Genomic DNA, 12,631 nt, shown 5'->3' with positions numbered 1-12,631 from the left:
TTAACTCAAACACTGTTAGACATTTTAATTAGTGTGATCATTACGTTTTTTTTCAAAATAAAAGCCTCAATATCCCCCTCAGGTTAATGCACCGCCATAGGCGGTGCAATAATATTAGCATGCATTATATTTTTCTCTCAGGTTAGGGAACTGCCTTGCGCAATTTCAAAATAAAAGCCTTGACAATTTTTACATCATGTAATTGCTGTTTTTGGCTTTATGTGACTGATTTAACAAACCACTATCACACGTGGGATTAGTTTGGCCCTTTGAAATGAAGCTTACTGAAAATTTCAAAATAAAAGCCTCAATATTCCCCTCAAGTTAGTGCACCACCGTAGGCGGTGCAATAATATTATTCTGCATCATCTTTTTCTCTCAGGTTAGGGAACTGCCTGGTGCAGCAAGGCATTTCATTAGCATTAGCCTTTTAGCTTAAATGATCTATTAACTATTTTTCTGACTTATTAGCCATGTTTAGTGTGCTGAATGGAGTAAGTCAAGTATAGACAACATGCTAGTGATGCCCCACATGCTACTGACAGAAATCACGCTAACATTAACATTTTGCCTAATTTTAGCTGATACACTTACTTTATCATACTGAATGGTGCAAGTCCAGGTTAGTCAACATTCTTGTGATTCTCCACATGCTACTTTGGAATTTTGAGCTAAGCTTAGCATTGATGCTCATGTTTAGCATCAAAACGCTGGGTCCAAACCGATGGGCACACTTTGGCAGGCCCCGGTTACATTTCCTCAGGAATTTTCTAGTTTCTGAGTTAATATTCACAGATAACATCTGGATCCATTGGGTTTGTTAGAAATTATTTCTGGAAATATGTGTCTCCCTTCTCTGTCATGATGAGTCGGGTTATCCAGAATCCACACCTGAATGATGAATGTTTGTGATTTTCTATTAAATCTGGAATATGACTCCTCCACAATATAAAGGACAATGATGAAGTTTGAGCTTTCCCTCATTCTTTAAAGAGACAGTAATCATTCCGAATGTAAACATCTGGGCTGGAAGACTTTCATATGTAAATCTCTGACAGATTCATATTAGCTGTATGAAAAACGTTGTAGGTTGGTGAAGCTGTAGGATCCAAATGCAGAGAAACAGAGGCAGCAACTGAATTTGATGATTTAATAAAAATAATGATGAAATTCAAAACTTAAGTATTAGGAGGTTGATTTCTGAACAAAGAACTGATTGGCAAACTGATCGCAGGTGTGAGGGGAGAAAGTCCAACTGAGTAGAGAGAGACGGGGGCGAGGGAGCGTGCACAAAAAAATCTATCACTAAAGAATAACCAGACTAACGAAACAAAATAAAACTAGTGGCAAAGACTAACTAAGAAAAGCATAACTAGAAACACAAAGAACTACTGAACTACAGAGCAAAAGAAACAATACTGATATAAACATCTAATTCTCCAGGTTTTCTCAAAATTAAAAGCAAAAGTAAGTATTGGTCCGTCTGCAGCTTTTTCCATCACTTTCCAAAGATGTTCGCTGATAAAGTTCCTCTTTCTGTAATCCGGGGTTCCACAAAGGGACCGTAGGTCTGACATCCACTTCACTCTGTGAGTTTTCTTCACTCGTCTTCTTTCAGCCGAGCTAAAACTTCAAAGTGAATTTGACGTTTTCATACTCATTGTCAGCAGCATGGTAACGGTTGCTAGGGAGGGCAGGTTCTCCCATCTGCCGTCTGATGTAGTCAATTCCTGAAATATTGAGACAAAATATATTGTCTATAAACTGATGCAAGTCTTTAACATAATATGACCCCAAATTCAAGTTTTAATTAAAGGTTTGATATTTTGATTTTATTTACTAGCCATGCATCTATAATTGTTGCCAATATTATAAAACTGGGATCCTCAAATCCAAGCCTGGAAAGTAGAAAAATACCAAGAAAATATTACAAATAAAAACCAAGACATATTTAATTTCAGCTGCAGTAATTTCCCAAAACTCAAATCAATTAAGTACTAATTATTCATAACTATGATTTTTAAAAATTATTTCAAAGTTTTTAATCTCATAAACATGACAATTACATTGTTATAATTTTGAATCACTTAACCTTATAATTATTATGTTTAATCAGATTCTGATTTTTAATCTCATAATCCTGGCATTGAACTGCATAACTGTGACTGAATCACTCTCATAATTATAATTTTGAATTGCTTAATGATTAATCTCATAAATTATGATGTTATATTATATACGTATGACTTACTATGTGCAATTATTTTACTTTGAAGCAGTAACATTGAGTTTCCACATGTCTGGAGAGTGAAATGGTTAGGATTTTTCATTTGATTTCATTATGCTTATGACAATATTTCTGTTTTCTACACCAGGAGTTCCTAAATTGTTCAGCTTGCAACCATCCAAGAAATAGGACAATAACATTTCTTTTTTAAAGTCAATTTTCAACAACAAAAAAATACATAAGTCTCCTCACAAAAATGAAAACAAGAACAAGAGAAAGAAAATGCCACTTGGTGGCCACATGAACACATAACACAATGGGGCAGAGTTAAATAAACAAAAATAAAATACCTGGAGAAGCGATTAAAACATATGAATCCACTTCTATCCACCTTTCTGTGTGCACTCTGCTCCTAAACGTACAAATAAGAGAAGTGTTTAAACAAGCTGCGCTACATTAGCACACAGCGAACATGGGAGACACGTTCGCGCCAAAAAAGCGACAGCGAAATCGTTTATAAAGCTTATAATAACGTTCAAAACTACACAAAACTTCTTTACAAAATGCAAATACAGAATAGTAAATAACATGTGTAATAGACTTCGGCATACACAGCTACTTTCACACAGAAAATAATCTTATATCACGCAGCAACCTTTCCGGTCACTTACCCTCAGCAGCGCAGAACAGGCTGAGGGGAAACAGCAGGAGGCGAAGCTGCGAAGAGCGGGAAGAGCTACGGAAGCCCAGGAGGCACAAACCAGCCAGAGCGCAGAAAGGCGATTCCCACAGGCAAAATTAATTAAGCAGGAAATAAAAATAGCTCAATGAGGTAAAATTCACAAATTCTCAATATAACATGATTTTGAAATAGAGGTTAAAAAAGTGCATTTTTATTTCTGCTACATATATTTATTTAATAAATAAACACAGAGTGATTTATTGTTTAAAGGTGACATTTTGTTATTTAATATTACTTAAAATGTATATTTTATTATTCAATTGGACATTCATTGATACAGTTATTTGTTTCATAGTAAATCCACAATTATTTTATGATGTGGTTATTCATTTAGGTTTTTCGTATTTTGGCCCTCTGTGCACCACGGGTTTCACATAATAACGATTCTGGATATCATTTTCATACCCTCGGGGGAGCTCCGGACCCCACTTTTTAGGTTTAGTTTCCAGTGTAAATGTCTTCTTTCACTTTAATGAAAACAGAATTAACTTACAACTATCTTTTCAAAAAGATGTGAGCTTGTTTTCAGTCAATAATTACTTAATATTTATCATTTAACTGTTTATTACCATTTTCCGCATTTGTTTACAAATAAAACATACATGAACAATTCACATTCAACATTATATAATATAAAACTTTTGCTTGGGAGCTATTCCTCCATTATATATATATATATATATATATATATATATATATATATATATATATATATATATATATATATATGACCCTCGCCATGAAGGTCACGTTATAAAATGAATTACTTGCATGTCTGTTTCAGTCTAATTTATTGAGAGAATAGGACTTATAAAACCTATTATTGCCATGTGTTATTATACTTTTGGCCAGTGGAGGTGCTATTGGACGAATGGAGCTATCTGAAAACAACACTGACATACAGAAGAAGAAGTAGCTCGTTAAGTTTTTAAATGCCGTCTTTTGCTACTATTAATGCTTGTCTCTATATGCGCATTTTTGCCTTAGGAACGTATTATGTGTTTGTGTTTTAAACACTTTAGTGGAGGTTAATTTAAATTGCTCATTTTATTGGGTGTTTAGCATCGGGCTAACCTGCTTATCTTTGTCTGCTTCGGTTAATTCTTCTTCTGCTGCTGATATTTTGGGGTTACTTCCTCCTCCATCCGCCGAGGGCTTCATGTTGAAGCACCTACCCGCTGCCTGCGCTCTGCTCCCCCGCTGCCTCCTCACTTCCTCTCCGCGTACCTTTAGCAGATCCAGCCGCCTTCTCGGTCGGATGGAGGCGGCCGTGGTGCGGTGCCTTCCCGGGGAGCCGAAGCTCACCATCTCCTTCTGCCTGGAGGACAGTCAAAAACACATGCTGCGGGACCAGAACGAGGCGCTGGGGAAGGTCCTAACTCGGATCTCCAACACCATCGCCAAGAACCAGGCAAAGGCGAAAAAGTCAAAGAAGAAGCTGGATCAGCAGCCGAGCGAGGCTGCGGAAACCGCCGTGGTGAAGCTGTTCTTCAAGGGGGACGAGGTTCCCGACACGCTGCCAAACTGCGAGGCTTGGCAGGACGGAGCGGTGCTGCAGGTGGGAGAAGTTCAATACAATGTTCAGAGGAACGCTCCCACTTTCACCACAGCTGAGCTCCCAGTGTCCCTCATGGCAGGATTTCCAGTCTGCCCCAAGCTGCAGGTGGAGTTTGGGAACCTCCAGGACTGCGAGTATATGTGGTTCAAAGAAAACTCAACTAATACTAGGTAACTGTGGATTGTTGTTATTTATTTCACAACAGTATTGTTCAAAAGATTGTGTCCATTCGCTTTCATCTATTCATTAAAGCGGCCAGGGGTGTCCAACGTGTGGCCCGGGGGCCACTTTTGGCCCTTGAAATGATTTTGTTTGGCTGCAGACCACAAGTCAAAAATGGTAACTATTTGGCCGATGAAACAGAATAAAGTTCAGATTTTCTTTTAATATAGAAACAGCCCAAAGCTCTTTTATGTTTTGGATGCTTAACAATATGCAAGTTTCATAAAAATTGAGTTTATCGTTGAGCAGGTAGAAACGTTTGGACACCATTGCCATAGGCCTGTCACAATAACAAATTTTGTTGGACAATAAATTGTCCCAGAAATTATTGCAATAAACATTAATGTTGATTTGAGATCATTTTCAAGCAATGTTGAAAACTTTGCTTTCAAAGATCAATAAACTCAAAAATCAATAATGAACATTTAACCAGGTTGCATGATACCTCAGCATCGGTATCGGTATCGGCCGTTATTAGTCATTTTTTAACTTATCTGTATTAGTCCAATAAATAAAACTGAGCTGATATGAGCAACTGAAATGTATTTTTATCATTTTCTGGTGTTTTTTCCCCCAAAGCTGTCAAAACGGTAGTGAAATATAGATAACATCAGTAAATATTTGCTTTAGACAATATTAATATTGGATATCAATAAATGTACACATTTTTGTATCTGTACATTCCTAATAAATACTTCAACTTTAGAGTATTTTTAATAGCATTTCTTGCAGATATGTGCATCCCTTAGAAGAAAAAGTAAATCCACACATTTTATTACTGAAAATTTGCATCTTTATTAGATTTAAAACCTAAAAATAGAAAGAAAATTGTTTCTTTAATCACAAGAACACAGTTTCTATATTAGATATTTATCAAAAAATAAAAAGTATTTTTTTCAAATGATCATGTAACATTTGTGACTCTAAACTAGTTTTACTTAGCTGGCTCTTTTGATTGTAAAGGTTGCAGATGCTTTGACTAGACCGTCTGTGTTGTTGAATCTTCTTCTGTCCTTCCTGGTTGTTTCTAACTTCAGTCCTAAAGATTCTACGGCTCCGGAAGGCGGATGGACGCAGGTCGGATGCGAGCGAGTTCTCGTCCCGTCCAATCAGGACATCGGCTGCAGGCTCAAGCTGCGCTGCACTCCCAAAGATGGCAGCCGCACCGGCCAGGCCAAAGAACTGGTCTCCGTGGCAACAGTGGAGGCGGGACCGGGCGTGTGCACGTTCGACAACCGCCACTCGTACACGCTGAGGGCCGCGGCGTGGCCGGCGCTCAGGGTGGTGTCCTACAACATCCTGGCCGACGTCTACGCCCAAACGGATCTGTCCAAGACGGTGCTGTACCCGTACTGCGCCCCCTACGCCCTGCAGCTGGACTACCGGCAGAACCTGGTCAAGAAGGAGCTGGCGGGCTACAACGCTGACATCATCTGCCTGCAGGAAGTGGATAAAGGTGACCGCAGCTCAGAAACTGAAGATTCACCAGTTCATTAAACATTAAAATCCCCAAGGATTTAGTCCACTTTGAATGAAATACTAAAATAGCAGAGTTTACTAAACACAAGAACGGTGCTGGTTTGGAGATTTCTGTTTATAAGGGTTGTAGTTTGAGCTCATAACTCCTTTTTCTCTCTTTTGTTTATTTCCTTCTGTCTTTGTTTCTTTCTTTGTTGGTTTCATTTTTTTTTCTTGTTTCTTTCATTCTTTCTTTGTTAATTTGTTTCTTTTGTTTCATGGAAAAACCTGCAAACATATTTATCTAGATTGAAGCTTTTGATATAAAAATATCACAATTTAGATATTTTTGCATTGACTTTAGTGAGTGTAAAAAATAATCTATGCCGTTACAAACAGTTGACCAAAAACTTGATGTTAACAGCTTCAATATAAAGTTTTTATTAGATGTTAAATCTTAATGTTTTGGACTCCTCAGGCGTGTTTGTGGACAGTCTGACTCCGGCACTGGATGCTTTCGGTCTGGACGGCGTTTTCAGGCTCAAAGAGAAGCAGCATGAAGGACTGGCTACGTTCTACTGCAGGTTAGTCCAGATAAACTGTAATTTCATCCCATTAAAGGTTATTTTTCATGCGTTTGGATTAGTTTCATAACCCAGTTTCAGTATTTCTTCTCTCTGGATTCATGTGGAAAAATGCTCAGTCCAGTTTATCTTTTGATTTTTATTAAACATCCAACTGGACCAGAAATAGTGCTGGGTGATATGCCTTAAAATAACATAAGAGATTTTCAGACCAGATTTGATTTTAATATTTTTTTATAGCTTTATTTTCTAAAAATAAAAAAAACCCAAAAGAAATTGCAAATGAGAGAAAATATTTTCAAAAAGTGTTTTTTATTTCAATCCTCTCTTCTGTGATTTGTGCGATGGAGTATTAGGGTCAGGCTATGAGAATTTCTGTTTATTACGAGAATATAGTCATAATACTATTGTAATTTTACTAGAAAAACTTCTGAAAATTATGAGAAAAATTTAGTTTTAATGAGGAAAAAGTTTAGAGTCTTCACGGTCTGTTGTGAGCAGATCAGTCTGTGAGATTCTTTAATAAACAAAATTGTTTCAAAGTCTTGCTACTAATAATAATTTGATGCTTAAGGATTAAATATTTCCATTAAGTATTATCTGTAAAACGTATAATAAAGTCTAACTTCACAAGACACTCAACATTCCTCATTTAAATTTCATAAAATCTTATAAAATCTTACACACACACACACAAATCTTTGTGGCCAACACTCACCTGTGCTGGTGTAATAAGGTGCAATATTATTTTCATAATATTACACCTTATGCTCTCATTTTTCAACATTATTGTTGTACAACTGTATTCTTGCCATATTATGACTATTATGACGTAATTAAAACTAACAGAAATTGTAGCCTGGTCGTTATATTTAGTCGTACAGGTGACCTGAATTCAACGTTGAAATAAATAGAGGCTGTAAAAGACAATTGTTGAACAAGATGGCCGCCCAAAGAGTGATGACATCACTCTGAACTATGGAAGCACAAGGAGTGCATCGGTGGAAAAAAAATGCAGATTTTCCGAAATTTAAATCTTCAAAAACAAAAATTTGATGAATCTATAAAATGGATTTCTAACACTAAGTTATTGATAATGGTGCCAGTAGAACCTGTTTGTGTTCAGTCTGGTTGGTCTCACTGCTGCCCCCTGCTGAGCTGCATGCTAATTACACCTTCTGTGTTTTAGGTCAAAGTTTCGTCTGCTCAGCCGTCATGACATCATGCTGAGCGAGGCCCTGACCTCTGACCCCTTACACTCTGAGCTGCTGGAGAAGCTTTCTGCGAACAACGGCCTGAAGGACAGGATCCTGCAGAGGTCCACAGCACTGCAGGTACAGCTAGAAACTGGCTCCTCATGCAGTCAGCATGTCTTTTTGTGACTGATGCGTCATAAAATTACTGCTTTTGCAGCACCTTTTTCAAAAAGTTGCATATTGTTTTCAAGCTTTGTTTTTGCCATAATGTGGTTTTACAAAAAAAGTTTAATTTTGTAATAGCCTTCCCAAAAAAGATTTTAACAAAGTTAATATTTAAAGTCTCAAGCACCTCCTAGAACTGGTCAATGAATCAATTTTATACATTTAAGCAAATTTGTGTTTTTTTAAGATTTAATCTTTGGAAAATCTGGATTTTTTCCACCAATGCTCTCGTTAGGTTTTCAAAGTTCAGAGTGATGTCATCGCGCCCAGGGCGGCCATCTTGTTTGACAATCAAGATTCTACTTATTCAGATTAACTCTGACAAAATATAAGGGACACGTTATGATGGGGTTTTTTTTACTCGTATTACAAGTATACAGTGGAAGAAAATGAAGAACTACAATACAAAAAATAAGAAAAAAATTATTTTCCAAGACTTTTCTCATTGAAATAACCTTTTTCTTACAATTTAAAAATGTTTTTTATTGCCTGTCATAGTAACAAATTTTCCTGGACGATAAATTGTCCCAGAGGTTATTGCAATAAACAATAATATTGTTGTTTTGAGACCATTTTCAACTAATATAATGGTAATGGTACAATAATGCAAGAACACATTCTCAAAGATCAATAAACTTTAAATTCTGATGAACATTTAATACTGGAAGACATTTTAAAAATCTAAAATAAATCAACAAATACAACAAATAAAATATGAAATTTCTGTAAACAAAATTGTCTTTCATAATAAGGATTAGTTCAGCTGAAAGCATCCAACTAAAGACTGAAGAGAAAAACAATCAATTACTTAAATGGAAATGATTGATTTATTGCGCCAGGCCTAAGCAGTACTTTAATGTTTTGTGGTAGTGAATTTGTGCTCTGAACATCTCTGTACGTTGCCTGATGACCGGTGAAAATGGCAGTTCAAGCAACATTTGTGAATGATGAGTGGATTTCCGTCAGTAGCTGTGATTGCAGCTTCCTGCAGGGACTGGATGTGAGTTCATGGTGGTGACTGTTGGGCGGTTTTAGTCAGCGTTCTTTCCTCTGCAGGTCTCCGTGCTCCAAGACCTCGACAACTCAGAGAGGAAGGTGTGTGTGGCCAACACTCACCTGTACTGGCACCCAAAAGGTAATGAGTATTTTAGTTATCGATTAAACTATTGATTATTCTGACGATTAATCGGATTTTAAAAATTTGCACATTCTGCAGATTTGACACATTTAAGCCTTTTTATGCAATATTAGAAATACATTAAAAAATGCAAATAAATCTAAATAATAAAATAAACATTAGTGAATCATTTGTAGCAAAGGACACGAACATATGACACGTTCAGCTTTTTCTGATTGATGTAACATCAGCACAGTGTGGGGCTGATCGGTTTGTATGTTTATTTTTAGCAATAATTGGGTAGTAAAAGGGCTTAATAGGATTTTTTTTTACTGAATTTGTACCAAATTAGGCTAAAACAGACACCAGAGGAATTTGGTGTAGAATATATTTGCAGATTTTGTTTCTTTTCATCTTAAATGCAAAATCTATTTATTTTTTGTACAGTTTTGGGTTAATTTCTACTATGACTGCGTTGTTCTCTCATCAGATTTGTCTATAAACTCCAGTTAATAATTAATCAGTTGCTAAATTAGTTGACGATTATTTCAGTAATCAATAAAACATAATTAATTAAGCAGTGAGGTGGCGACGGCTCTTTAAACTGAACCTAATTTCATGCTGAAGGCGGGAATGTTCGCCTGGTCCAGATGGGCGTGGCTCTGCAGCACCTGAGCCAGGTGATCGCTGACGTTGCACCTGGAGCTCCGCTGGTCTTCTGTGGTGACCTCAACTCCTCTCCAGGCTCAGGTAACAGGTCAAAGGTCAGGTCGCTCCATGTCTGGTCACCAGAAGCAGAACTGATCTGCTGGTTTGTCGTTGATCTCGCGTCTCCAGGTGTGGTCCAGCTGCTCAGCGAGGCGGCGGTTCCTCCGCAGCACGCGGACTGGAGCAGCTCGGGTCCGGAAGAGTCCTGCTGCATGCCGCTGAGCTCCACCTTCCCGCCGCTGCAGAGCGCCTGCGGGCAGCCGGCCTACACCAACTATGTGGGAGGATTTCACGGCTGCCTGGACTACATCTTCATCCAGCCGCAGAGCATGCAGGTACCTTCATGGTTTTCCTGGTTTCAAGATAATTATTTTTATCATTACCCGAATCTGACCCGATTATTTTTCCCCTACAGGTGGAGCAGGTGGTTCCTCTGCCCAGCCACCAGGAGGTCACCACCCACAAGGCTCTGCCCAGCGTGGCCCACCCCTCCGACCACATCGCGCTGGTTTGCGACCTCCTATGGAACTAGTGACCTCTGACCTTTTCATTAAGATGCTTTAAGTTCCTCCTGCAGACGAACACGAGGTTGTCTTTGTGAGACTTTGCTTCCCCAGAGATCTGTTGGACGCTACAGACTCATGAAGTTGTTGTGGTTCAGTTCATTTTACAGTTATTTCATTGCCAGCACTGATATTCAGCGCTCATTTTAAATTAAAAGCACTACGAAGATTATTTTACTTCGCAAGTATCCAACAGACTGAGTTACTGTTTTCACTTCTGGACAGAGTTAAAGGGAAAGATTTAAGATATTAATTGTTTACCATTAGATTATTATTATTGTTAATGAAGCCTACTGCTGTTGCTCTGTGAAGTTCAGATTAGGGCTGGGCGATAAATCGATGTTATCAATTAATCGGATTTTGAAGTTTACATTTTTGGAAAATGTGGATTTTTTTCTTACCAATGCGATCTTTGGGTTTCCATAGTTCAGCATGATGTCAGGGCGGCCATATTGCATGTTGTACAGCTCTATTACAAAATATTAGGGTCAGGCTGTGATTTTTTTTTATTAGGAAAATAGTCAGTTTTACAAACCTGCAGTCATACAACAATAGTCAAAATAATGCAAAAATAAGGTAGTAATTAATAGTGTTAAATAATCTTTTAACACATTAACATGAAATTAATTTCACAATCTGAGCAGCTCATGTCCAATTCTGAAAACTATCTGAGCTTTTTTCTCATTAAAACAACTTTTTTTTCTCTTCATTATAAGATGTTTTTCTGATAAAATTGCATTTTTATTTTGCTAATGTTGCGCTAACCTGGCCCTAATACTCCATCATTCAACTCACAGAAGGGATGATTGAAACAAAAGACACTTTTTAGAAATACTTTCATCCTGTGTAATTAATTAAGAAATCAGATCTGGTATGAAAGAATCTGGATCTTTATTTTTAAGCCGTATTGCCTAGCCCTGGTGTAGATTGACACATTCAGCTCAAACTCCTAAATCTTCATTTTGATGTTTCCTAAACTCCTTTAGAAGAAACAGCTACACGTCATGTTGGAACCATGAAAAAACAATGTTTAATTGGGAATTTATGCTATACACCAGCACAAAGTTGCACGACTGCACAGTGGAAGGAAAACCAAACTTGTTTTTCTTCAAATACCTCTACGATGAACTGTAAATGGGAATTAATGTCCTTATATTGTAACTCAGAATAAACTGCTCAAGTCTCTGGTTGCTGTGCGAGTTGATTGGGACGAAATGAAAGACCACAATCTGCTCATTCCCTGCAGGGAAACACAAAGACACCATGATGGAATCATGCTTACATTTTATCATTTGGGTAGTTTGGTTATATCTTTATTTCATTTAACTTCTTAATATGAATCTCTATTTCTTTATTGACACGTTGGGTACACATTATTAACACAACTTTTCAAATAATAAATATATGAATATAATGCAGATAAATAATAATGAATAGAGTACTTACAAAGCGTAAATGTGGCGATAATATATTTTTGCAACTTGGAGCAGCTGTTTAGCATCTCAAAGGTTCAAATTATACCTGAACTACGACCCCAAATCAAATCACAGTCGAGTAGAAAGGAACCAAAGTTGAAACATCATCTTGTCTCCTACTCCAACGTCTCTGCCTGGCATTCTAACCCTCCAACCATGCGAAGATTTCATGCAGCAGTCATCTGATCTAAAATGATTTTTATCCAAAATACAACAGTCAGATCAATCAGGATTATTGCGACGTTTCGGGCGTTTCACTGGTAGTAAAGTTACACGTTGCCTTTAATTTTCCCTTCTCGCCTCTGATTGGTCAGAGTGAAGAGGCAAATTTAGATTGTTTGGGACATACCATGATCTGCCATTAAAGGGGAATTAAAAAAAAGTATAAATAAAAATGATTGCATAGTTGTGACACGATGAAATTCTATTCCTTTTCATTTGACTTAAAAAAATATAATATATTTATTTCTAGAGTTAAATAAGGGTTTAAGTTTGGACAGTTGGTGAAGTTTAACACCCCTGACTCGGCAACAGAAGTAAAGGATGACCACCAAGT

The 12,631-nt window shown here is 37.3% G+C and overlaps 1 protein-coding gene and 2 long non-coding RNA genes across 4 annotated transcripts; 1 reads left to right on the top strand and 2 right to left on the bottom strand.

Moving 5' to 3' along the window:
• Positions 1 to 1,136: 1,136 nt before the first annotated feature.
• LOC114136015 (uncharacterized) lies at positions 1,137 to 4,176 on the bottom strand. Of its 2 annotated transcripts, XR_003593722.1 has the most exons (3): positions 4,044 to 4,176; positions 2,578 to 2,639; positions 1,137 to 1,730 (listed from the first exon to the last, which is right to left on the bottom strand). It is a non-coding gene; the product is annotated as an uncharacterized LOC114136015 (long non-coding RNA). The 2 variants fall into 2 exon arrangements; XR_003593723.1 differs by lacking the exon at positions 4,044 to 4,176 and adding an exon at positions 2,899 to 3,639 and having other exon boundaries at positions 1,137 to 2,639.
• pde12 (phosphodiesterase 12) lies at positions 3,816 to 11,785 on the top strand. Its single transcript, XM_028003766.1, has 8 exons — positions 3,816 to 4,697; positions 5,787 to 6,205; positions 6,686 to 6,791; positions 7,981 to 8,125; positions 9,269 to 9,347; positions 9,957 to 10,079; positions 10,167 to 10,372; positions 10,453 to 11,785. The coding sequence occupies exons 1-8, from the start codon at positions 4,129 to 4,131 to the stop codon at positions 10,567 to 10,569; spliced, it is 1,764 nt and encodes a 587-aa protein (XP_027859567.1). The 5' UTR covers positions 3,816 to 4,128; the 3' UTR covers positions 10,570 to 11,785.
• Positions 11,441 to 12,389, bottom strand: LOC114136014 (uncharacterized). Its single transcript, XR_003593721.1, has 2 exons — positions 12,047 to 12,389; positions 11,441 to 11,840 (listed from the first exon to the last, which is right to left on the bottom strand). It is a non-coding gene; the product is annotated as an uncharacterized LOC114136014 (long non-coding RNA).
• Between the last annotated feature and the right edge of the window lie 242 nt (positions 12,390 to 12,631).

The sequence above is a fragment of the Xiphophorus couchianus genome, chromosome 20, assembly GCF_001444195.1.
Source record: "Xiphophorus couchianus chromosome 20, X_couchianus-1.0, whole genome shotgun sequence".
NCBI lineage: Eukaryota > Metazoa > Chordata > Actinopteri > Cyprinodontiformes > Poeciliidae > Xiphophorus > Xiphophorus couchianus.
Note: the sequence above shows the minus strand (reverse complement) of the source record. Positions and strands in the feature narration are given on the sequence as shown.

What these genes read in the sequence shown, in the direction of transcription:
- pde12 (XM_028003766.1), top strand. Translation starts at nt 4,129, where the DNA reads ATGTTGAAGCACCTACCCGCTGCCTGCGCTCTGCTCCCCCGCTGCCTC. An exon ending in GAAAACTCAACTAATACTAG is followed by an intron (nt 4,698 to 5,786) that starts GTAACTGTGGAT and finishes TTCTAACTTCAG; the next exon opens with TCCTAAAGATTCTACGGCTC. An exon ending in CAACTCCTCTCCAGGCTCAG is followed by an intron (nt 10,080 to 10,166) that starts GTAACAGGTCAA and finishes TCGCGTCTCCAG; the next exon opens with GTGTGGTCCAGCTGCTCAGC.